The sequence below is a fragment of the Channa argus genome, chromosome 2, assembly GCF_033026475.1.
Source record: "Channa argus isolate prfri chromosome 2, Channa argus male v1.0, whole genome shotgun sequence".
NCBI classification, from domain to species: domain Eukaryota; kingdom Metazoa; phylum Chordata; class Actinopteri; order Anabantiformes; family Channidae; genus Channa; species Channa argus.
In genome coordinates this window covers 24,241,172-24,263,083 of record NC_090198.1, presented here as the reverse complement: position 1 = coordinate 24,263,083, position 21,912 = coordinate 24,241,172, and the positions used below count along the sequence as shown (strand labels likewise).

Genomic DNA, 21,912 nt, shown 5'->3' with positions numbered 1-21,912 from the left:
TCTGGTCATTTAAGCTTCAAATTAGCCCAATAATATGTTGTTTACAAAAAGATAAAGATCAAGATACTATTTTGTTCCACTGGAGAAAGTTGCCAACCTTCAACCTTGCTGTATCTAATTTTTCACTAATACAGATGAAGCAGACCACTATATGCTGTATCCCATTTTTATACAATAAAGCAATTAACAATGGATCTTTGAAAGGTCACTCATAACAATCACAGCAAAAATAGCAAGATCAGCTGTTTAAATAAACATTATCATACTTGGAAAGTCTTCAAGGCATCCCCGTCGCATTCTTTATCTCTACAAAATGCAGGGTTTTTTCTTTGTTTGTTTTTTAAAGACAATCAATATTTGCTTGCCTATGCTTTGGTATCGGTTGCAGATTGAACCTGTGGGAGCTTTTATTATGAAAACCGTCGGCGGATGTTGTGTACGGAGGCTGCGGCGTGTTTTTGGTTGTGGACGCAAAAACTGCGAAATCAAGGAGAAGGACAGCGCCCTGAATAACTGTAAACCTCTGCTAACTGTGTGGAACATCGCGTTTGAAATGGGACTCCGGTCTTTTCCTGAGGGTTGTCGGATATTTAAACACAGGTATGAGCTGCTGATTTCATCGCCAAGGTCAGAGCGACTCCCGTTAAGAATCCCGTTAATTGTTTTTCTCCACACGAGTCTGACCGACGTGAAGTTGCTTTTCCCGTGATGTTGTCGAATTTCTATCCACTAGCTCGCTCTGATTGACTCTACCCCCGTTTTCCCAGCTGTTTTGGGGTGTTTGTAGTGAGTTGATGGACGGGTATTTAAGGTACCAGGGCGTTGGGGGTCCTGGTTTGTACGGGAGTGGACTTTTTTGTGGCCTGTGATGAGCTCCGGGGGCTGGGGTGGGATATGCACGGAATACAAAATCAGGCTCGCCATCGTTTCACAAGTTTGCTGGTTAAACTTCATCCTGATTTGATGTGAGGAACAGTGCTGCGGTGTGTTTATCCGACTCAGTGGCCTGCTGCCGCGGGGTTACAGTAATCCAGTAATCTGGAAATAGGTGGCTGCATTTTATTGTAACACCATTACCCCTCATCATTATCCTCCTCTTCCTCCTCAAACACACAAAGTATGGATGAACAATTGTTTATATCTAGACTTATCCTCTAAACAAATCTTCAGTTACAGAAAAGCACAAATCTGGTCTGAAATAAATAGTCCATTATTGTCCGAGCTGAGCAACAGGAAACTAACCATTTCCAGTTGTGATTATAATTAAACTTTTTTCATTTCTAAAGTTAAAAAAGAAACAAATACCTAATACAGCTTCACATACTTGTTCTATCCTCATTTTGTATCAAAATACAATGAACCACTTTTCTATTGCCCAAGGTTCAAATTAAAACAGCTCAGATAACATTTTTGGCACTGGTTGCTTGTCAGGTCCATCTACATCGTCATTGTACAGTTTCAGTGATGAAACATTCAGTTGTTTAGTCCATAAGAATGTATTTTGATTATTTGATTTATAGCTTAGGTCATTTCACAAGGAAAATCTTTATGATTCACTCCATTAGTCCATCAGAATCTATTTTGAGAACTTTATTTATAGTTTTGGTTATTTATCAAGGACAATTCTTAAATATGAACTTATTACACCTTCTTGAATATGTTTCAGTATCTTTCTCTTCAGTATCTACTCTAGGAGACACATTTTACATTTTGTGACAATTGTATATGGGACAATCTCATGTTAAATTTAAAAATCTGCTTTTGACGAAAATAAAGTCAATTTACATGATATATTTGCCAAACATATCAAATGAATATAAATTATTCAGAGATTGTTTAAGGCCCAAACTACTCCCTGAACTGGACTATATGTGCATGCAGTGAGTGCATAAAAGCCTTTTTTGGGGTAAACAAAACTCCAGTCTTGTGAGTTGATTGAAAACAGTGTCCTCTTTGTTCACCCTGCTCCGTAGAGAGGATTAATCCAGTTAATGATCTCTAATGTAAGGAAAGGGATAAAAGCACATCTGACAGAGAGGAAACTGGTGATTAGCTCCTACATTTGTCAATATTACTGCAGAAAGTGTGTGTCAGCCACAGGTATTGTTTATGGGTTTGTGTGAGTGTGTGGGATTTGTATCTCTCTCATAGTGACATTGCACTTTTGTAGCTGTGCCCACCACAGGCTGCAGGTTCGAGTCCTGCACGTGTCTTTTGTCCGTGTTTGGCAGAAGGTGGTTTGGTGTTTTTAGCGGTAAATGCTCTCTGGTATGGCAACTTTTTTGGACCATTTTCTAACACTGACAAAGTTAATCCTCCCAGTATGCAGCTAAGATTAGCAGTTTACTGGACCCCTGGCCCGATGAGCCCCGAACCCATGTTCTTACTGTGTGGCTGGAGAAAGCAGAAAGACCACAGGGTGTATACAGCTTATTCCTGTATCCACAGTGTTGTTTCTAATACGTATAAAATCACAATCTGTGCGTTTTCCGTCTCAGCAACTCTGACAGGTGGAGCACTTGATCCCATCTGTTATAATGAGACAGTCATTTCTTTCTTGTTTTGTGAGTCTAATGTAAGACAATGCAGAGCGGATGCCACCGGTTGCTCTTTTCTGTGCTGGCTCATTCACAGATCCCATATGTTAATAAGGGTTTGGCTGCCGCTTGACAGATGTAGTTTGGTTTAAGTCTGTAATCTCTTTTGTGACTAGATTAGCTCAGGCACGACCCTCTTCTTCCTATACTTTCCCCTGACTGTAGCACAGTGCTAATCTGCCCATAGAAAACAGGTCAGTTTTTACACTCTGTGCAGGAATGGTTTTGTACTCTGAGGCCAAATGTCTGTGTAGAATTTCCTGTGTAGAGTCAGCCATGAGACTTCCTGTGCTGTGGCGTTGGATGTGGAGGAGGAGGAGGGGGTGGAGAAGTAGGGAAGGAAGGGGAAGAGAAGCACAGACTGACTGTACTCCCTACTATTGTCAGTGGTGGCCACTGTGGTTGCTGCATGAGTTTCGCTCGCCATCTCAAACATTCAGCAAAACCGTGGGCAGACATAGGAAGTGAAAAATTGGTTTCTGTCTTCAGTTTTCTCCATATTTATCAGGCTCCTTGATCGTTTCACTGACTCATGTGTACACTTCCCTTATATTTTGCTGGTTGTTCTCACAGAGCTCATCCTCCAATCATAATCTTAGATCCCAGGATACAAATGTGCTGTCTGTTCCTAACGTGAGGACAGAGCTGCAGCCACCAGGAGGAACTTGCAGAACAAGGAAATCACATTGAACAATCTGTTTTCCATCACTGAATTTAAGGCCAGATTGCCTTTTGAAAATAGATTTTTAACCTCAGCAGGATCTTTACCTGGTTCACTGAAGGTTAAATTAAAAAAAAGAATCACACAGTGGGATGAAATGTGTCATCAAGTACAGTGAGGTACAAGGTGACCCAGCCCTAATTTTTCTGTAATGTCTCAGAATTACTGTTCACCTGTTATCTTCTAGGAAAACACACCAAAACTGCCAGATTCTGCATAAGTTTTGCCCCTCGTACATGCACACAGCACACACAAAGTGGTTTAACTGCACAATACACCTGCTACTATACACACTCACACACACAAACACACACACACATGAAAACAAAGGGTCTTATTGAAGAAGAATCCAATTTGCTTTGCCTCTGTGCTGTGGTCGATTTTCAGATATGTATATTTCTTATTGTGATTCTTTAATGTATTTTTTTTGTCTTCTTGCAAAGTTCTTTATCTTGTAGCTCATTTATATTATCTGAAGAGTTGAGAGTGTATGCAATTTCATTCTACTATGCACCTCCCATGTGAGTGGTTTTGAATGACAATAAAGAACTGTTTTGTGACTGCAGGACATGTCCCTTGGTTTGTTAAAGCCACCGTGCTACACTCAGCTCTCCAAGCATGCTACAATAAAGACAGGATCCCTCCACTCAGCAGGTGATCAGCTTCCACTCACTCTCTCGTCCAGTTTTCTTTGGCTGAAATAGCCATGGAGGCTTCTCAGAAATGATCCCACGCTCACTCTCTCTCCCCCTTCCTCAGCACTGTTTGATCTAAGAGAAACGTGCCTTGTAAGGAAGCAGGATGTTCACAGGCTCCACCAAGCTGCCACCCACTAAAACCCCCCAGCCTGAGCGGCTGGATGAAGTGTACGCTGCCTTACGCAGAGGCCTACAGTGAGTAAACACATCTCAGCCTCTGTAGATTTTTGGGAATGCTGCCAGGTTGAAAGTTGCTGAGAATGCAGGAAGACAACTGAGAGTTAAAATGAAGGAGTAACGGCAATGTGTCCGTGTTGGTAGGTCGTACCTGCAGGTCCACCAGATGGAGCTGGACAGCCTGGGTCAGCAGACCAGAGAAAACAAGAGGAACGGTCGTTTGGTGAGAGCCAAAAACCAGTTACACCCGTAGGGATCATTCAGTATCAGACTGACTGCTGCTGTCTTTTCTCTTCTCAGTTAAGCTGATTATTTGATGCTTTGTGATGCTAAATGCTTGGTTCTTCTTTTTTCATGGTTTGTTTGCAGGGGTCATTGTATGAGCTGGATAAGGTGAGTTTCATTCACACCTCTTAATAGTAGATTGAAACTTTTTACAGGTGGAGATAAGACGGGTCTAATTATTGTTTTGTTTCCTGTAGCAAGTAAAAGCCATAGAGAGGTTCATGCGTCGCTTGGAGTTCCACCTCAGCAAGGTGTGTATGGAAATGATCAAATGTTTAGACACGTGATTTAGGTGTTTAACTCTACTCTTTTCTGTATTTATATGTTAGCAATAGACAAAAAAAGCCAGAAAAAATGGTTTTATTAGCATGTGTCACAAACAGCTTTCTTAGCTGGGTCCAGACAAAGCTGCGTCTCTGAAAACCTTACAAGGCAAAGAAACCAGTCACAAAGCTGGTAAAATTACAGATTATACTATTAATCAAGCAGCTTCTCTTAAAACAGTGAGCATTTTGTTGGTTGTTACAGGACAGGAGATGGGTCAAATTCCTGATTGGAGAGTAGCAGCAAACATGGTATTTAATGGGAAAATCTAATAGGCTTCAGGTTGTAGTAATAATGTCTCCAGATTAACACTTCTGTGTGGCTGTCTTACTTTTCTTATGCCATAACACTTTTTGTGGATTTCAGGTGTGAATCTACATGTTGACTAATGTACCACAGACTTGATTTTTCTTTCTGGTTTAGGCTTTATGTTCTTTAAAATCAGTGCATGAATAGAGATGCTGGTAATCATGACTTATCACCTGACTATGTGGCTACTGTCAGCTGTGTCAGGCTTTAGTATGTTTTAAGTCACTGTTTAAGTTTTCCTACCCACTATTGCTGTGCTTTAGTTCACTCTCTCTGCTCTTACCAGTGCTTTTCTAGTTCTAGAGAAAAGCCACTGAAAACTGATCACTAGTTAGTGACCAGCTTGTAACCAGAGTGGAGCATTTAACAGCTAAAAACCATTTTTCTTACAATTCTAAAAAACTGTTAAAGTGAGACGAATTAATGTACAGTATGTAACAGTACTGTCAAGTGTTTTTTTTTTTTGTCCTTTCGGCTTATCCTGTGAGTTCAGGGTCACCCCAGCAGACCATTTGTCTTGCATGTTGATTTGGCACAGTTTTTTTTTTTTTTAATGCCGGACGCCCTTTCTGACGCGACCCTCCCCTATTTCTACCGGGCTTGGGACTGGCACGGATGGGGATGGGCTGTTGGGCGTTTAGTGTCTTGCCCAGAGACACTTGGACATGTGGTCAGCTCAAACCTCCGACCCCTATGGTCAGTAGGCGGACACTCTACTAATTGAGCCACGGCAAAAATAGCCAATAAATAATGCTTTAATTAATGGTAAATGGCCACTTATTTAGTGCTTTTATCCAAAGTGCTTTACTATGTTTGGCTCATTCACTCATTTAAGCACTGATGGCAGTGGCTGCCATGTAAGGTGCTCACCTGACCTACTGGGAGCAACTTGGGGACTGGGAATTGAACCACTGACCCTATCATAACAATTGGATTAAACATTTTAAATAGGATTGATTTAAATAAAATTGATTCCTGTATTTTATTTGCTTTTCCAGGTTGAGGAGCTGTATGATGCTTATTGTATTCAGCGGCGAGTGCGTGATGGAGCAAGTAAGATGGTGGCCGCCTTTAATTCAGCAACTGGCAGCAAAGAGGCCAGGGAGAGTCTGAGCGAGGCCAACAAGGGCTACAAGGAGTGTACAGAGGCAAGTGATAGACCTAACAAAGTTGTCCTGTTTAGTCCAAAATCAAAGATCTGTTTTTTTATAACTTTTAGATAACAATCATTGTCAAACATTGTTTATACGTTTGCTATGAAAATCACTCAAACTATTCCTAATTTATTTAGTTTTTATAAACACAAACAACCAAAATAACCCAAAAATTTAATATACCACATTATGGAAAAAAAACCCTAATACATTAATATTGAAAATAACTTTTTTTCATCACTAAGTTCTCGTTCACGTGTACAATATTAAAAGTGTTTGAAATATCAGAATGGAAAATTGAGACAAATTCTCCTATAACAATAGCACACAGCCTTTGCTAATGAACTTCTCCCGGCACTTTGATCATTTTAGAATCATTATTGTAATTCTACCTTACAAAATGAAGTAGCATTTAAAGGAAGCCTTCACTGATTTTGAACTTGCTTCCGTTTGACTTCCCTATTTTAAAATCTCTCTTTACTTCTAGCTAAAAAATGCTCAGGATGACATCACTTGGGGAACCTTCAGTTCTGATTATGTTGTCTTGTTGCTCGTACCGTGGAGTTTGTAATCATGGTCCACCTGAGTTTTTCAGCTAGAAGCAGAGAAATACTTTAATATAGTGAAGTCAGAGGGATGTAGATTTATGCACTAAACCAAAGCCACAGAGAGCAAGTTGAAAATTGGTGAAGTTGCTCTTCAAGGACTCTTGAGGACAATTTCTGCCTCAAAAATTAAGCCTTCCCCAATGAAATACCAATTTTACTTCACTACTACTTTTTCAGTAATATCACTTAATATATAATAATAAAGTAAGTTTTTTTCTAAACAAACATTTTGAACTTCCTTCCAAACATGGATAAAATTGCTGAGGCAAACTGTTTGAGTTGTCATAGAAAATATTAGTTATACTAAAACCCTTCCTTTTCTCTGCAGCACATGTGCTCACTTGAGAGTGAATTAGAAAGCCAGATGGGAGAATTTCAAGTCAAGATGAAGGGTGAGTCATTTTCTGATATCATGTAACTTCCTGTTCCCTCTATTAGCCCTGTTCTCATGTATCTGTTGATTTCTGATGTTTCAGGCCTTGCTGGCTTTGCACGACTTTGTGCTGGTGACCAATATGAAGTAAGAGACTCAAATTCAAACCCATAAATACTTCACAAAGACAGTTTGCATTCTCTGCATCTCATGAGCTGTTTCTGCTCCTATTAGGTGCTAATGCGTTATGGGCGGCAACGCTGGAGGCTAAGGGGACGTGTAGAAGTCAGCAACAAGCAGATATGGGACAGCGAAGAGTATATTTTCTTGCCTCTCATCACAGATTTGCTGTCAATCAAGGTAATGAGATTAACTTTTAAAGGATCAAGCACAAATAGATTTGTATTTATTAATTTAATTCCATTTTCTTTTGATTTTTTTGAGTTTGTGTAGCCATTACCTTCTGAATAGTCCAGATCTGTGTGATCGCCTTCTTCTCGTCGTGGTTTCAGCCACCTCCTCATTTGTGTGTTTTTGGAATCAAGGTGACGGAGCTGAAGAGCCTGGCCAATCATGTGGTTGTAGGCAGTGTTTCCTGCGAAATGCTGGACCTGTTCTGCCCACTGCCCCAAACGCTCGCCGTGGACATCAATGACCTTGGGACGGTGAAACTGAACCTTGAGGTCACCTGGAGGCATGTCAACCAGCAGCACAAACCTCTTAAAGCTTTTTTAAAATTTTATTCTCACACTTTTAACATGTTTATTCTTTCGCATTTACTCTTTCAGTCCGTTTGATAAAGACGACCAGACGTCATGCAGCAGTACGGTCTCTAAACGACTGCTGTCCAATCAGAGCCCTCCTGACACACCCTCTATGCGGGAGCAGGTGTTTTATGTAAGTCACGCTAATCACATCAAATATCTGCAAATTACGTATACAGCACCTTCCCCATACCTCACAGGGGCGGTTACACAAAAAGACCAACTCTGGCCTACATCTAACTAATAACCAGACTTTAGACCGACTGTACGTGTACAGCAGAGCACAGCCACAGTTTTCGTGTCTAATCAGCATAGTCGCGTATTAGGCAAAAAACATTTGACTTGTTTGTTGATGTCACAGATCCACCGTTAACTAGAAGCCAACCAGAAGGCTGGGACACACATTTTTTATTAAGACAACTATCTCTTGTCATGTCACACGTGGCGTATAAGACGGGTTGAGAATTTGGTGAAGGAATAAAGTCACTGAAATATTTTCCTCCTGACATCTTGACCCATAATTTAGAATAAACTGTGGCCGCTCAGCCTTTTCATACCAGCCACAGAGCATCTTTGGATGTTGATTGACTCGTTTGTTCCGATTTCTTTCCTTTAATTTGTCATCAGAATGCAACAATCCTGCAACAGTGTCTCGCATTAAAATGTTGAAAATCAGCATGTTTGGCCTTTTATGCCATTTTTTCGTTCTTTTTTCTTCTTATTACATTTCAGTCTAAATGTGGTCCTCCTTTTTTTTGTGTGTGTTTGGTCTTAACTATCTTTGTGAAACCAGCCCCTGGTTCATGAGGGTTTGTAACAGTCCCGTCGTATTTTACTACACATATACACTGTGCATTTGGCCTTTATCTCACTGATGATTGTTATTACTGTCATTTCACTGGCTTGTTCTATTTCAGCTGCTTCCCAACTGCTTTGTGTGTAGTGGTAGCACTGATGTGTGTGAGGATACGCACAGAGGATTGTGTGTTAGAACATGTGGAGTGCCTGATGCAAGCCGAGTGAATGATAGCAGTAGTGGGCTGTGTGACAGCAGCATGTATGAACGGAGCTGTGGTCCTTGTAGCTGTTTAATAGTGGTTGAGTAGAGCTCCAATATGTCCCTCCTCTTCCTCACCTCGCTGAAGAGCGTGCCTCGTGGCTGGCCCAGACAGAGCTGCTCAGCGACAAAGGTGCTCCGTGGTGTCGTGACAGAGAGGATACTATCTTTGCAGCGTGAATTCAGCCACACGGCTCCCCGATTCACATCTGTACAGTCGGTGTGTTGGGATGTAGCTGTAGATTAGTGACTAAACTAAGAAAAGTTTAAAAAGGAATCAACAAATGTCAGACTACAAATGTTAATAGTAAAATTAATTGATTTCTATTCCCTAATCTATTAAGGATCCTGATAAATTCTGATAAATTTTCTAACTAAACTGAAGAAAAACAAAAAATAATCCTTTCCTCTCTTGGCACTTATTTCTTTTCTAGTCTCTACTGAAGCGTCAGGGAGAAATGGAGAATGGTACTGTCTGGTCCAACTCCTCTGAATCTTCTGATGACTCCTCCAGTCCAGCACTGGCTCATCAGAGATTAACAGGCTCCAACATGCTGCAGACCACTCTCACCAATCAGCTGTCGTTGAGTGCTCACAAGTCCAGTGCATCCACGCCGTCACTCTCGTCCAATCAAGAGGAAGACGAGACCGAAGCTGCCGAGGTTTTCTCTCAGACAGAAGCGGTGCCTAACGGCCATCTTCAGACTTCCTGCTCTCACAGCCCAGACTGTACAGTGGCTGACAGGGTGTCTGTCCAGTCAGCTGACATCTCTGAAACCTCAGCAGACCTTAGCACCTCATGCCCTGACGTCTCCTCCTTACCTCCTGTATTAGTGGGTCGAGGGTCTGAGTGTGGCATCCCACAGGTTTCAGTAGAGGAGGTAAAGCTTGATCCATCAGCACAGGCTGAACAGACTGAAGCAGAACCAGAGCACAGCCCTGAAGCAGGAGGGAGACAGCAGCTAGACACGACAGAGGAACACCAGTCCGTCCAGGAGCTAAAACAACCGGAGGAAGCTCCAATGGTAAGTAACACAATAGATTTACCAGGCGTTTTTGTGAAGTCAAACAAGCGCAGAGCGATGTTTTTAACATGAACATTTCTTTTTCTATAGGTTCCTTTTCCAACTTCTGCTAGCTTCACGCAGGAAGTGGAGACTGCCCTGGAAAGTTTTGACTTTCTCAACTGCTCTGACCTTGATGAAGAAGAGGAGGAGGAAGATGGGCAGGATGATAAGCAACATAAGGAAGAAGAGAAGAAAGAGGAGAATGGGCAACATGAAGAGGACCAAAATATATCAGAGGAGGAGAAGACTGTTGAAGACATAAAGGATGAGGAGAACTTCTACTCTGGAGGAAGGTCAGTGTTGTGAATGCTGTGTCTTTTTGTCACAAACTGGAAAGAAATATTTATTTTCATCTCACTTTATTGCTTCTGTCTTTATTTTTGGAGTAACTACTGTTAAACCTGTCATTTCCCTTTTCTAATCTTGTTGTAAAATGGTGCATCCACAGTGTTGGCAGAAGAACAAGAGCCTCCATTTATTCCAATACTGCCAATACTAATATTATAGTCACATTATGTAATTAGCCTGAATAGGCCAGTAGATATTGGAAAATCCTGCTCTCAGCCTGATGTGCAACTAGGATTTTTTTTTCAGAAGAGCTGCTTATAGTAACTATGTAAATAATGCATTATTCTGCAGCATGGTGGGCGAGTGGATAGTGCTGTGGCCTCACAGCTAGAAGGTCCCTGGTTGGAATCCCTGGCCAACTGTGGCCTGTCTGTCCACATTTTCCCTGTGATTGTGTGGGTTTCCCAGGGGTACTAGGGTAATGGGTAAAGGTGACTCTAAATTGCCTGTAAGTGTGAGTCTGAATGGTTGTCTGCCTGTGTATGTCTCTGGGTTGACCCTGAGCTAGACTGGAGACCTGTCTGGGGTGTACCCCGCCTCTCGGCCAATGACAGGTGTTATAGACTCCAGCCCCCCACAGCCCTGAACAAGACAGGCGGTTACAGATAATGGATTATGCTGTATTCATGTCAAATGTAACATTACATTACGTACTGACAGTGTAACAGCTACTGTGGCGCATGAGATAGAGCAGTTGTCCACCAATCCCCCAGTTGCTGGTTCGATCCCCGATCCTTAACCCCAATTTAGTTACTACCGGTGAGTGTTGGCCAGCTGTGTAACATCTCCCCCATCGATGTGTGAGTGTGTGTGATTGTGAGTGCAAATGGATGAACACTTTACAGCAGTGTAAAGCACTTTGAATATCAATAGGTAGAAAAGCACTATATTAGTGCAGTTCAGACCATCTACCATTTATGTCTTTTAAACAATCCCACCTTATGAAAATAGTGTTTTTTTATCTTGTACATCTAAAATAAAAAAAAAAGGGGCAACAGCTAGATGATTGACAGAAAACAAAATCAGCAAGTTTGACAATTACTAATTTCAGTAATTTTTTTAAGCAAAGAAAGCAATTTAGAGTGCAACATAGAAATGTGAACAGTAAAATTTAATTGTGACCACTGCACATTACATAAAAAACTCTAATAAACTTGTTTTTGTTTTTATTATGATGAATTGGTACTGATTAACAGTAATGGATCAACAAAATAGATTTAAAAAACAAAACTTGATTTAATGAGCAGATGCCAAATACGTTTCTAGCTTGTGCAATATGAAGCTTTGATGTTTTTCTTTGTTACAAATGATTTTATTATTAATATTTAGCGGACTGAATAATTTGTATCTTAGTTAGTGCCAAGTCCAAGCTTTCAGAAAATAGGTTTTCGGGCATAATTTAAGTTGGAAGCTGTTTAGTCAATAGTTGACTCCATTAACAAGTAATTTTGTGCTGCAGCCAAACATGGTTTAAATTGGTTGGAGTTTTATGCAGTAATATGGATACATACAGTAAAAATGTGGATTCTCTGAATATTTCCTGGAGTGTAAACAGCAGCATCACTTATTTCCTTAATTTATATATATTTTTATTTTGTCTCACTCAATAGTGATGAGGAGGGGGACGGTCTTGAGATACTAATGGAAGCTCCGGAAGGATTTAGGAACTCGGATGAAGATTGTTTCTCTGAATCACAGGTAAAATGAGAATTGGTCCAACCCCATCTTAAAGTAGTTGCGTTACCTGTTGTTTTTATGTTTAAAAAAAGGAAAAAACTATTTTGTGCAAAACAAAATATAGGAGTCGAACACGGATGATGTGCAGGACTTGAGTCAGATGGAAATCCCAGAGGATAAGAAGGAACCCAGTGATGTAAAGGGAGATGGACAACAGGGTGAGAGGAGTTTGTAAAAACTTTTGTTCATGTGATAACACACCTGCAGGCATCAGTAGTTTCCAACTTGCCCTGTTTAATATTTAAGCAGATCTCGCATCACACGATCAGGAGGAGCGTCCCTCCACTCCCAGCCATTTGACCACTGCTGTCTTCTAACGGCACACTGGAACCATAGTTCAACTATTTCTCCCCCTTTCATCCATTTATGCCATCCCCCTCCTATGCCTGTGGGAATGAAGGCCTTGAGGATGTTCCAGACAAACAAGCTCTTCCATTATGGTGGCGTTTGTGCACATATTTGCTTTGTTCTAACCAAGAATGATAAACGTCAGGGTTTCTGCTCCTCAGTCATGACTGAAAATCTCCCCCTACACACACACACATCTTCCTCCAAAAGTTATTTCACCACACACAGTATCATGTTGCCTGTGTTAAAGTGGGACGCCACTGAAGTTTACACTTTCCTGAACTGTTCCTGTCATGTGAGAATCTGGTGTCCAATTTGTAAACATTTCAGGAACAGCTAAAAGCTGCCTTGTTTTTGGTTTTATTACAGTGCATTATTTCAATTTTTTTTAAGTGGAGTAAGTTGACCCAGTCACTTACCGATTTGGATCACAAAGGTTTAAAACTATTAGTACTTGTGGGTATGAATTAAGGTTTAGGTTTTCAGTGTTAAATCAGTATACAGCCCAGAGCACTTTCACTGTCGGAAGAGGAGGAAAAGACTTCATGAACATGTAATGTTTGTCTGAAGATTTTTATCACTGTGCTGTGGACATGAAGTCATTTCCCAATCAGGAATGTGCCCTGAAACAGGATCATTTTATTTTTAAGCTTCAGAGAGAGTTAATGAGAATAATCACAAATACACAGTAAATGTTCATAGCTGAAAAAGGGCCTGAGCTGAATAATTGTTTGACAGATGAACTGAATCGAAACACTTGAAGGATAGAAGTTTCTCACTTTTTCTTCAAAACTGGTCGTGGTTCCATTTTTCAAAACATGAGAACAATCTGCAGTGTATATTTAAATTTGCATGTGTAGCTGTCTCACGCTGCCAGCATGTCTGTATGAAAAGCTCATCAGTTTTAAGTGTGTAAGCTAGTCTGCAGCACAAGGAAGCCTTTGGGTCTGCAGCTGTGTCCAAGAACTGCCTCGCGGGGGCGCTATAGTCTTTCGGCATTGTGCTTTACATTGTTCTACAAAAGCCTCCTTATTCAGAAAGTGCCTCAAGTGAGATGTAAGGTTAAAAATGCCATGACAGGAGAGATCAGGCAAAAGATAAGTGTTTATTTTCTGAATTACTTCAAGAGTGTGCACAATAAGATATATTTACTGTTTCATATAAAGAAATGTATATGTCTTGAAATGTTAAAATGTTTATGTTCAGAAGTGTTTAAACTTTATAAAGGTTTCTTTAAAATTAAAAAAACGTGTGTGTGTGTAAAGTAATTACCACCGTGATGGTCAGTTGTTCAGTAAAGACCACAACATGAAAGCACAGCTAACATTTCCTGAAAAGATTACTGTTAAACACTCCTTAAATTCAGGACGTATAAATTATCTTACTTTTTAAATTGTCTTACTACATACATGTACAGAAATAGTTCCACTGTCCACTAATGCACTGTTTTGAAGAAGAAATATAGCAATTTATTTAGGAAAAATTAACCATTAACCTACATGTAACAAAGGGCTGAGGAATGAATCCATATGCATTTTCCTTATAGTCATTGTCATTACTAAACTCATGTCATGAGGGAAAGGACATGTATTTAAGTGTTAGTCCTGCTGTCCCATTAAGAAGAACAAGGAAACAGCAGGTACCTTCATCACAATCAACCAGAAAACTGTTGGAACAAGTAACTTGTTTAAATACCTTTAAAACCTTAAAAATCCTACAAAAACCCATCGCTAACAACCTGTGTTTCAGTGCAAATTGGATCCATTTCCCCATTCACATTGCCCTTGTAATGCTAAACGCCACAGTCAAATTTACATGAGAAAAGACATGAACATTAAAGATAAACCCCAGTGAAAATTCAATTACCTAAAATCCACATGTTAAAGTCTGTAAAACTATCTTCAGTGCAATAAAACATCACAGATAAAACACGGCAACTTAAAACAACTTTCAGTTCTCCAATTTTCTTCTTTTTGTTCCCATCTGAAAATAAATAAAGTAGACATGTTTAAATATTATAACAGAATGGACAAAGTACAAGTGCAAAGACAATTTGATAGAGGAACTTATAAAAGTGTTGTTAAAGTCTTTTGTCATTACTACAATGCACTTTTATACTAAACTTTATGAGAAACAGCAAGTCCTTTGTTTGCCTTGCATTTTGCCTGTCAAGGCTACGAGAGTGACTGCAACCCTAGGCTGTGATTAGTGTAGGTTGTATTTACAAAGGTGGATGACAGGCTCTGCTAAGAGCTAGAAAATGTGTGCAAACAGCTCTACACTCTTACTTAAAATCTAGATTTGAATGTGATTTCAAATGCTATTTCTACTGCAGTGTAATCAACTGTTTATGAATGCAACTACTGCTTTATTTGGTAGATCAACATGAATATATTAACACAGGAAATATATATATATATATTTTCACTATTGCAAAAGCTCGGACTTCATGTTAATAATAGTTTGCAAAGTGACTGAAGCACTTAGCTCTACAGAACTGACATTAATGTTAAACTCTGTGATGAGGCTATTTTGATTAATTGATTCTTATATTTTGCAATTGAGGGTATAATCAGAGATCACAGCCAACAAATGTGTCACTGTTTCTAGCTCTAATCAAATCTAATCATCAAGATGACAACATTTTTAATTGTCATCTTGAATACTTTAAACAGTTTACATCCCAGCCTTTAGAGGGCTTTTTGGAGTTGCAGCACTATACATGACATTAATAATAATAATAAAAAAAAAACGTGGTGTAAAACCAGAATATGCTGTTCACCTCACACACCCAGGTGCATGTGCACTTTACATACTCACCTACAAACTTAGAGGTTGCTCCAGCGAACCCCCCAGCTGCAGTAAAGCTGTGATAAGTCCAGCCTTTAGTACGGTGTAGTCCGGCTGCTGAGAATACTCCAGAGCCATCACTGCAGTCAGGTATGACTTAAATGCACCTAAAGATAATATGACAATGAGGACATGGTATATATTTTCACATTTATCTGTTATATAACATTTCAACTCACTGGAAACACTCTTTTTTCCAAAGCAATGACTCAACAGTGCAGGAACATCCTCCATGTACCTACAATGAGAATTTGTTTGAGTAATTTGCATTATTTGCATTAGTACTCTACTACTGCCTCCAACCATATGTTGACTTAACTCAAGTTTTTTTACTGCCAGTTGCCTGGCAGTAATAAACTCTCTCACCTCTGTTTCTGACTCGCTACCTGATCCGGTTGAGTGAGCAAGCTCCATGGCAGTGTCCCTGTGTGCCATTGCAACATGCAGTAACCCAGAGACTGCAAGTCGCTGCGGCGAGATGGAGCTGTCAGGACAAAACACACGCACACACAGTGATAACATCTGTTTCCCTCACAAATCTATGCAAATACGTCAACACAACAAAACAATCCTCAGATGTACAAATCACCATTTATTTTCTCCACACAGTCAGCTCCACATGCATAAAATCTCTCTCTAATTATCTGTCAGCTCACAGACAGATGGACTGTGGGAGGATTGAAGTCCTCATGGAAGGCAGAAACTTAATCTAGCTGTGTTTGGTTTACAGTAACTGTTTTGTTGTGAATTATGTCTAATTCACTTTAACAGATGAGAGGGTTTTGAAATTCGGGACGAGGAGTCAGATACCTGCTCCCTTATGTGCATCCAGGCTTATGAACTCTATGTTGCCCTCATGTGATACCCTGCTGGCTTCACGGTGCTCTACATGTTGGCCTGCTGGACAGTACCTGAAGGCATGGCAGTAACCCACCAGGTACACCTAACCACACACAAGCAAAGAGTGGTCAGCATGAAACACATTTCACTCGCGAGCAAGACAGAGCTGAGTTGGTAGAATATTTCCTACCTGTGATTTCTGTCCTTGTTTGATGTAGATGTTTTCTGCATTAACATCAGCATGAACATACTCGTTAGAATGGATGTACTGCAGAACATCTAACTGGAAGGAGACAGAAATGTTTATTTACACTAAGGACAACTCAGTTTTGGATCATGCAGTTTAAGAGTCTAACGTACTATTCTGCAAGTGAGCTGAAGAACAACTTTCTCAGACAGACACTCATTTTTTTCCTCAATGACAGACTGGAGAGATCGACCCATGTTGGGGAAAATCAGAAACCTATTAAAATAAAGAACAACATGTAATGCATCAAAATGACATGTAGATGTAAATGTTTTTGTGTAATGTGTAAAAAAAACAAAACAAAAAAAACACAGGTTTTTCACACCTGTATGACTCAGCATGAAGACCAAAGCCAACACAGGAAGGAAGTCCCAGAAAATCCAACTTGTTTTGTTTAATCCACTTCTCCACTAGAAGGGAGCAATTGGTTTTATTAGCAGGGTTAATGTCTGTGGCAAACGTGTGAAGTTTCACTCCTGTGCTTCCCCCCAGTACTAAAAACTTGCCAAATTCTGCCTTCCTCTTAAAGGATTATGAAATGAAATATAAATAATATTGTATCAGCAGATAACATGGGGAAACTTTTTACTTGTCTAGCTGTATTTCACATCGTAGGTGTTGATTTTGTTTTTGATTAGCTTGTTATACATAAACACTAATAATTTCTTACACGTGACTGTCATAATGCTACTGCCACATCATTTGTTGTCATTTGTTAATTTCAGAAAAATCTAACTCCAGTTATGATGGTACTTCAGTGACAGACTTTCATCACTGATTTTGCTTTGCATGCACTTAAGTAACCCTTTCTTGAGTAAGCTGATTTCTTAACTGTTATGTGAACAAAAAATAAGGCTACTGCAGTGAGGGTATAGGATGACAGAAACCTAATTTGCTCGACAGAGTTCTCCTGGAGAATGCGGGTTCCTCTGCCACGTAAATGCATACCCGGGTTTCTAATCAGCTTTTAACTGTGCATGTGCAGGACAAAAGGATGCAGAAAATGAAAGATTAGAGGAGAGATTGCCACAGAGTCCACCCAAAGTCGGAATAAAAGTGAAACTTTGGACGGCAGCTTTGTATCACGTATTTGTTAAATTCAAACAGGTCACACTGTAAAAAGGACCTGCTTTCTGTCTGCTTGTCCGGCTTTCCCTCACTGAGCCATGCGTCCAAAATAAGTACAGGCTACGGATAAACACTGCAGTAACCAGGTTACAGCAGTGCATGTAAACATGTTCCCTGATTACTAAAGTAGCAAGGTTACTACAGTGCATTTTAAAACACTTCTGCTTTTGGAACTAATAGAACTGTTGAGCTGGTAAATTTGAAAGAAAATACACAAAACCCTCACCAGATGCAGGTTTGGCAGCTCGCTGCAGAAAGTTCTGTTCATTGAAAATCCGTCCATCTTTAGCTCCCTGAGGGGAATAAAATACTTTATTTCCACAAACGGATAATATGACGAATTTAGCCAGTTATGCGTTGTACTCAGAAAACACTAACATTTCATTAATTGTTGTTGTCATTGTTGAGGCGACACCTACCAGTTTAAGGATGGGATTTGATTCCTTGAAATTGGACTGGGAAGTATTTTGAAAAACTGAAAAGAACAACACAATACTATTCTATTATTATAAAACAAGCTGTTTGTTAAAATGTTATGTTTAATACAAAGCTCTCTCTTTCAAATTATCTTTTTATGTATGAACTTTAAATTTATATTTTATTTTACTTTATAAAGTTTTATACTGTAGCCTTAAAATATAGTGATTGGACTGCATATTATCATTACATGCATAAAAACCAAGACACAAACAAAAAACAAACAAACTTGTACTTCTACTCTACCTTCTACTACGTTCTGATGTCTTGTACACAGTCTCACCTTCATAGATCACCTCAGTTGTGCTCTGACTGAGCAGCTTCATCAATTTCCACTTCTTTCCTGATGTATCATTCACCTCTTCACCTTCCTGTAGTGGCTCCACAGCAGATGCATACTTTGCCTTTTTAGCTTTGCCTTTTCCTGTTGGGGCACATTCAACATTACAAATTAAGTTTATTGAAGACAAAAGGTCACATCAAACACTTAAAAGCTGGTGTACAGTGTGTGGTTTAAACTGACATTCTTATAAAATAGAAGCTTTATTGTCGCCACCGAACACATACACATATGTTACAATTAAATTTGTGCTCTGCATTTAGCCCTAAGCCCTTGGGGGGGATTTGATTCTGGAGACTTCCGCATTCCAGCCTGATGTTATACCAATTCAGTCACCATTATGTTCATTTAAGTAGCCTAGCCTCTATTGTGAAGCTAAATATAACTGAATAATTTAACCTAGGCAAGAGTAAATAGTTCAGTAACAGTTTACCTTTTACTGGGGACTTGAAGATTGGTGAGGAAACTGGCGAAAGAACAAGAGATCTGTCTACAGTTGATCCTTCTGCTTTCCCACTTGTTTTATCAGTCAGCTGCTTTTCTTCTTCCACTTGCTTCACAGGGGTTGAGATTTTAGCCTTTCCTCTGACTGCACATGGATTCATCCACAATTGATAGGGATCACAGACACTTTAGTTTTTATACAGCGCTATTTAAATTGAAAAATAAAAACGAGGCATTGTGAGTCAATTCACCTTGTCGAGACACTTTACCAACAGGAGAAGATGAAGACTCTAGAGATGGCTCTACCTCTGGTTCAAGCCTGAAAGTGACTTTGGGGTGCTTTGATGGAGATACCTGGCAGCCAACTCTATTACCTGTCAATACAAAAGAAAGTTTCCTTGTTCATCTTTTCTCAGGAATCGAGGCATCAGCCATCTTTCTACACTGAATCTAAGGTGTTCATATACACACACAATGCAAAGACAATTTATTTATTTGTATGTGTTTCTTTGGCTAGAAAGTAATGCTAAAAGTACTGGTGAGTTTAAAGATCACATGTCAGTAGCTTTAACCTGCTAACATTAAAAAGTACATTTCATTGGACTGTTCTTGCTAAGGTGTGTTAATGAACTTACTTCTTACGCGTTTCATCAGAAAATGAGATAATTTTACAGGAATCATGCTTCCACAACTTTTAATTACCTTCAGGTGGCGCGGCATTTTTAAGGCTAAATTTCACTTCCTTGTCCAGACGAAGGGAGTTACGAGTCTTTCGCAGTTCAGGACGAGTTAGACTTGCAGCTGAAAAGATACAAGCACTGACTGTAGAAAAGAAAATCTATATTTTCAAAGTTTACCATAAGAAAAGACTATTATGTATAACCAACAAGTAACCCAAAATAGAAATATATTTACCTGTACACTCTGTGGGCTCAAAACTTGTGGCAAGGCATGTTTTACCTATAAATGTTATTGGATCTTGCTTTTTGGGTGGAGAAACCCCTGTAGAAGTGGTGGATTCATCAACAGGACAAGGAAGCTTCACCCCACAAGATGGACAAAATCTGAAATCAGGCTGCAACTTTGTACCACACTGGGTGCAGAAATGGAAAGGCATTCTGAAATGGTAAAGACAGTTATATATTTATACTCGACATGTATTGAAAATTACCTTTAAGTAAAAGTAAATAAATGTAAATGGTCTATATAGCGATTTTGTCCAAAGCCCTTTACAATGTGACTTTACATTAACCAACCCAGTAAAAACCAGAGTTTACCAGTCAGATAACTAACCCTGTGGTTTGTGGATGACTGCTCTACAAACGGAGCTACAGGGACTCAGTGAGTATGCAAAGTACACAAAGGGCTTAAGTATAACCAGCAAAATGTACATCAAGTGTCAACCGTAATAGTTTTCAATGCTCATGAATTGCCTCTGTAAGTGGTGTATAAAATACTACATTATTACAGCTCGTGCATGATGTTGTTGACATAAGTGCACTGTTGTGTACTCTGTAATTATTTTATGCATTCAGCACCGGATTACTTTAAATTGTTGGAGGATTGTAATATAAAATTTAAAATGTTAAAATAAAATTGTAAAAACCTGACAAATCACATCACAAATACCCTGAACCCAAGAAGCTTAAAACATGAAAAAAACATTACTGGAGAAGCTTAAACCATGAAATGTTTGACAACTGACTAGAAGTCATCAACTTTCCCTGCTTTACCTGTATTAATTATAATGTATAATCTATAGTTAGGATTCAATTTATCCCACCTCATTCTCAACTTAATCTACTTGTTAGTAACTATCAAAACTGTAAACTAAGGAAGATCGAGCTAAAGGTTAAACTATGTCGTTCTGCTGTCAAGTGACCTAACACAACACTAAACAAAGAACAGATAACGTTAAAGTTAGTTAGGTTAGCGTTGGCTAGCTAACGTGTAATGTTGATGACGAGTAAAGGATGTTAAACCCTGGGTTTATGAAATAGTTAATCTAGCAATATTAGTTTGTTGGTTACTTTTTTCTTGAGGATGTTTTAGCGTTACTGCCCCTTTCTTTTGAGAAAAACGAAACACGGGTCATCACTAACTTAAAGTAGCTAACAACTACAAACTGAAACCAAACCCTTTCCAGATAATGTTCATACTATATATACTGGCTTTCAGGCGGAAGTATCGGCTTGTTGCTTGGGTTGAACCGGAACGTTGGATACAACTTGCATGTGAGTAAAAATGTATATCGCTGCAGTGAATAACAGCCAAGCAAAATGAAAAGGTTTGATACCTCCACAAACACTCCTCCACCGCTCAGGTTTTTTGGGGTCTGTGTGGCGCTGCTTCTACGGAATAACGCGGCTGCTGTCGGGGCAGAGCAGCGGAGGTGCTGCCCCCTGCTGGAAGTTACCAAACAGGCAACCAGGCTGTTTCTGTGCTTGTCTTAAACTGTGTTCACAATGTTACATAGCAGTCAGGTGTCCGGACGACATGGGGGAGCGTACTTTTATAATTTATCTTCCTTGCAGGAATCATTACACAATTAGAGTAATAATTGTTTATATGATCCACAAATCTTTTAATGTGTAAAATGTGTTAAAACGTGTATCTAAGAATAATATGAGGGTTCATCTGTTCAGCAGAGTTAATCGTATTAAGTGGATTCGTTTAATGTTTTAGAATTAAATTCCCTCTTTTTTTCCCCGTGTTTTCCCTATTCAGCTGCAGTGCTAGACTAGTAACAAAAAATGAACTTTATTTGCTGCAAAAGATGACAAATAAATTTTTACACGGAGGAAGAACTCTATATTTACTTACATTGGGAATATCTCTTAAATGATTGTGCTGAAATTGATTTGATTTTGTATCAATATAGGTCTGCAAAGTAACAAGTAAATAGAACTGTAAAATTGTTGTTAAATAGTAAAAAGTCTAATATTTACCTTTGGAATGTAGATAATATTTATGAACTGTACAAAAAACCTTAAAATGGTACAGTTCTTGAGTAAATGTA

General features: G+C 39.4%; 2 protein-coding genes across 5 annotated transcripts; one reads left to right on the top strand and one right to left on the bottom strand.

Moving 5' to 3' along the window:
* The first annotated feature begins 440 nt into the window (after positions 1-440).
* LOC137104672 (rho family-interacting cell polarization regulator 1-like) lies at positions 441-13,056 on the top strand. Of its 3 annotated transcripts, none has more exons than XM_067486235.1 (18): positions 441-600; positions 3,885-3,972; positions 4,078-4,211; positions 4,338-4,416; positions 4,563-4,586; positions 4,676-4,729; positions 6,110-6,259; positions 7,202-7,265; positions 7,350-7,393; positions 7,481-7,606; positions 7,792-7,940; positions 8,035-8,143; positions 9,156-9,287; positions 9,502-10,092; positions 10,183-10,427; positions 12,093-12,180; positions 12,284-12,377; positions 12,466-13,056. In XM_067486235.1, the coding sequence occupies exons 3-18, from the start codon at positions 4,120-4,122 to the stop codon at positions 12,534-12,536; spliced, it is 2,112 nt and encodes a 703-aa protein (XP_067342336.1). In that variant the 5' UTR covers positions 441-600; positions 3,885-3,972; positions 4,078-4,119; the 3' UTR covers positions 12,537-13,056. The 3 variants fall into 3 exon arrangements, with proteins under 3 accessions (XP_067342336.1, XP_067342343.1, XP_067342353.1); XM_067486242.1 differs by having other exon boundaries at positions 443-600; positions 12,469-13,056; XM_067486252.1 differs by lacking the exon at positions 9,156-9,287 and having other exon boundaries at positions 443-600.
* A 955-nt stretch (positions 13,057-14,011) lies between these two features.
* On the bottom strand, positions 14,012-21,309 carry vrk3 (VRK serine/threonine kinase 3). 2 transcript variants are annotated; one of them, XM_067486272.1, is made up of 16 exons: positions 21,190-21,309; positions 19,809-20,011; positions 19,596-19,694; positions 19,145-19,267; positions 18,883-19,038; positions 18,393-18,533; positions 18,052-18,107; positions 17,859-17,925; positions 16,830-16,914; positions 16,618-16,720; positions 16,448-16,540; positions 16,228-16,360; positions 15,784-15,901; positions 15,597-15,655; positions 15,388-15,524; positions 14,012-14,550 (listed from the first exon to the last, which is right to left on the bottom strand). In XM_067486272.1, the coding sequence occupies exons 2-15, from the start codon at positions 20,008-20,010 to the stop codon at positions 15,388-15,390; spliced, it is 1,572 nt and encodes a 523-aa protein (XP_067342373.1). In that variant the 5' UTR covers position 20,011; positions 21,190-21,309; the 3' UTR covers positions 14,012-14,550. The 2 variants fall into 2 exon arrangements, with proteins under 2 accessions (XP_067342373.1, XP_067342365.1); XM_067486264.1 differs by lacking the exon at positions 21,190-21,309 and adding an exon at positions 20,924-21,040.
* Positions 21,310-21,912: the final 603 nt, after the last annotated feature.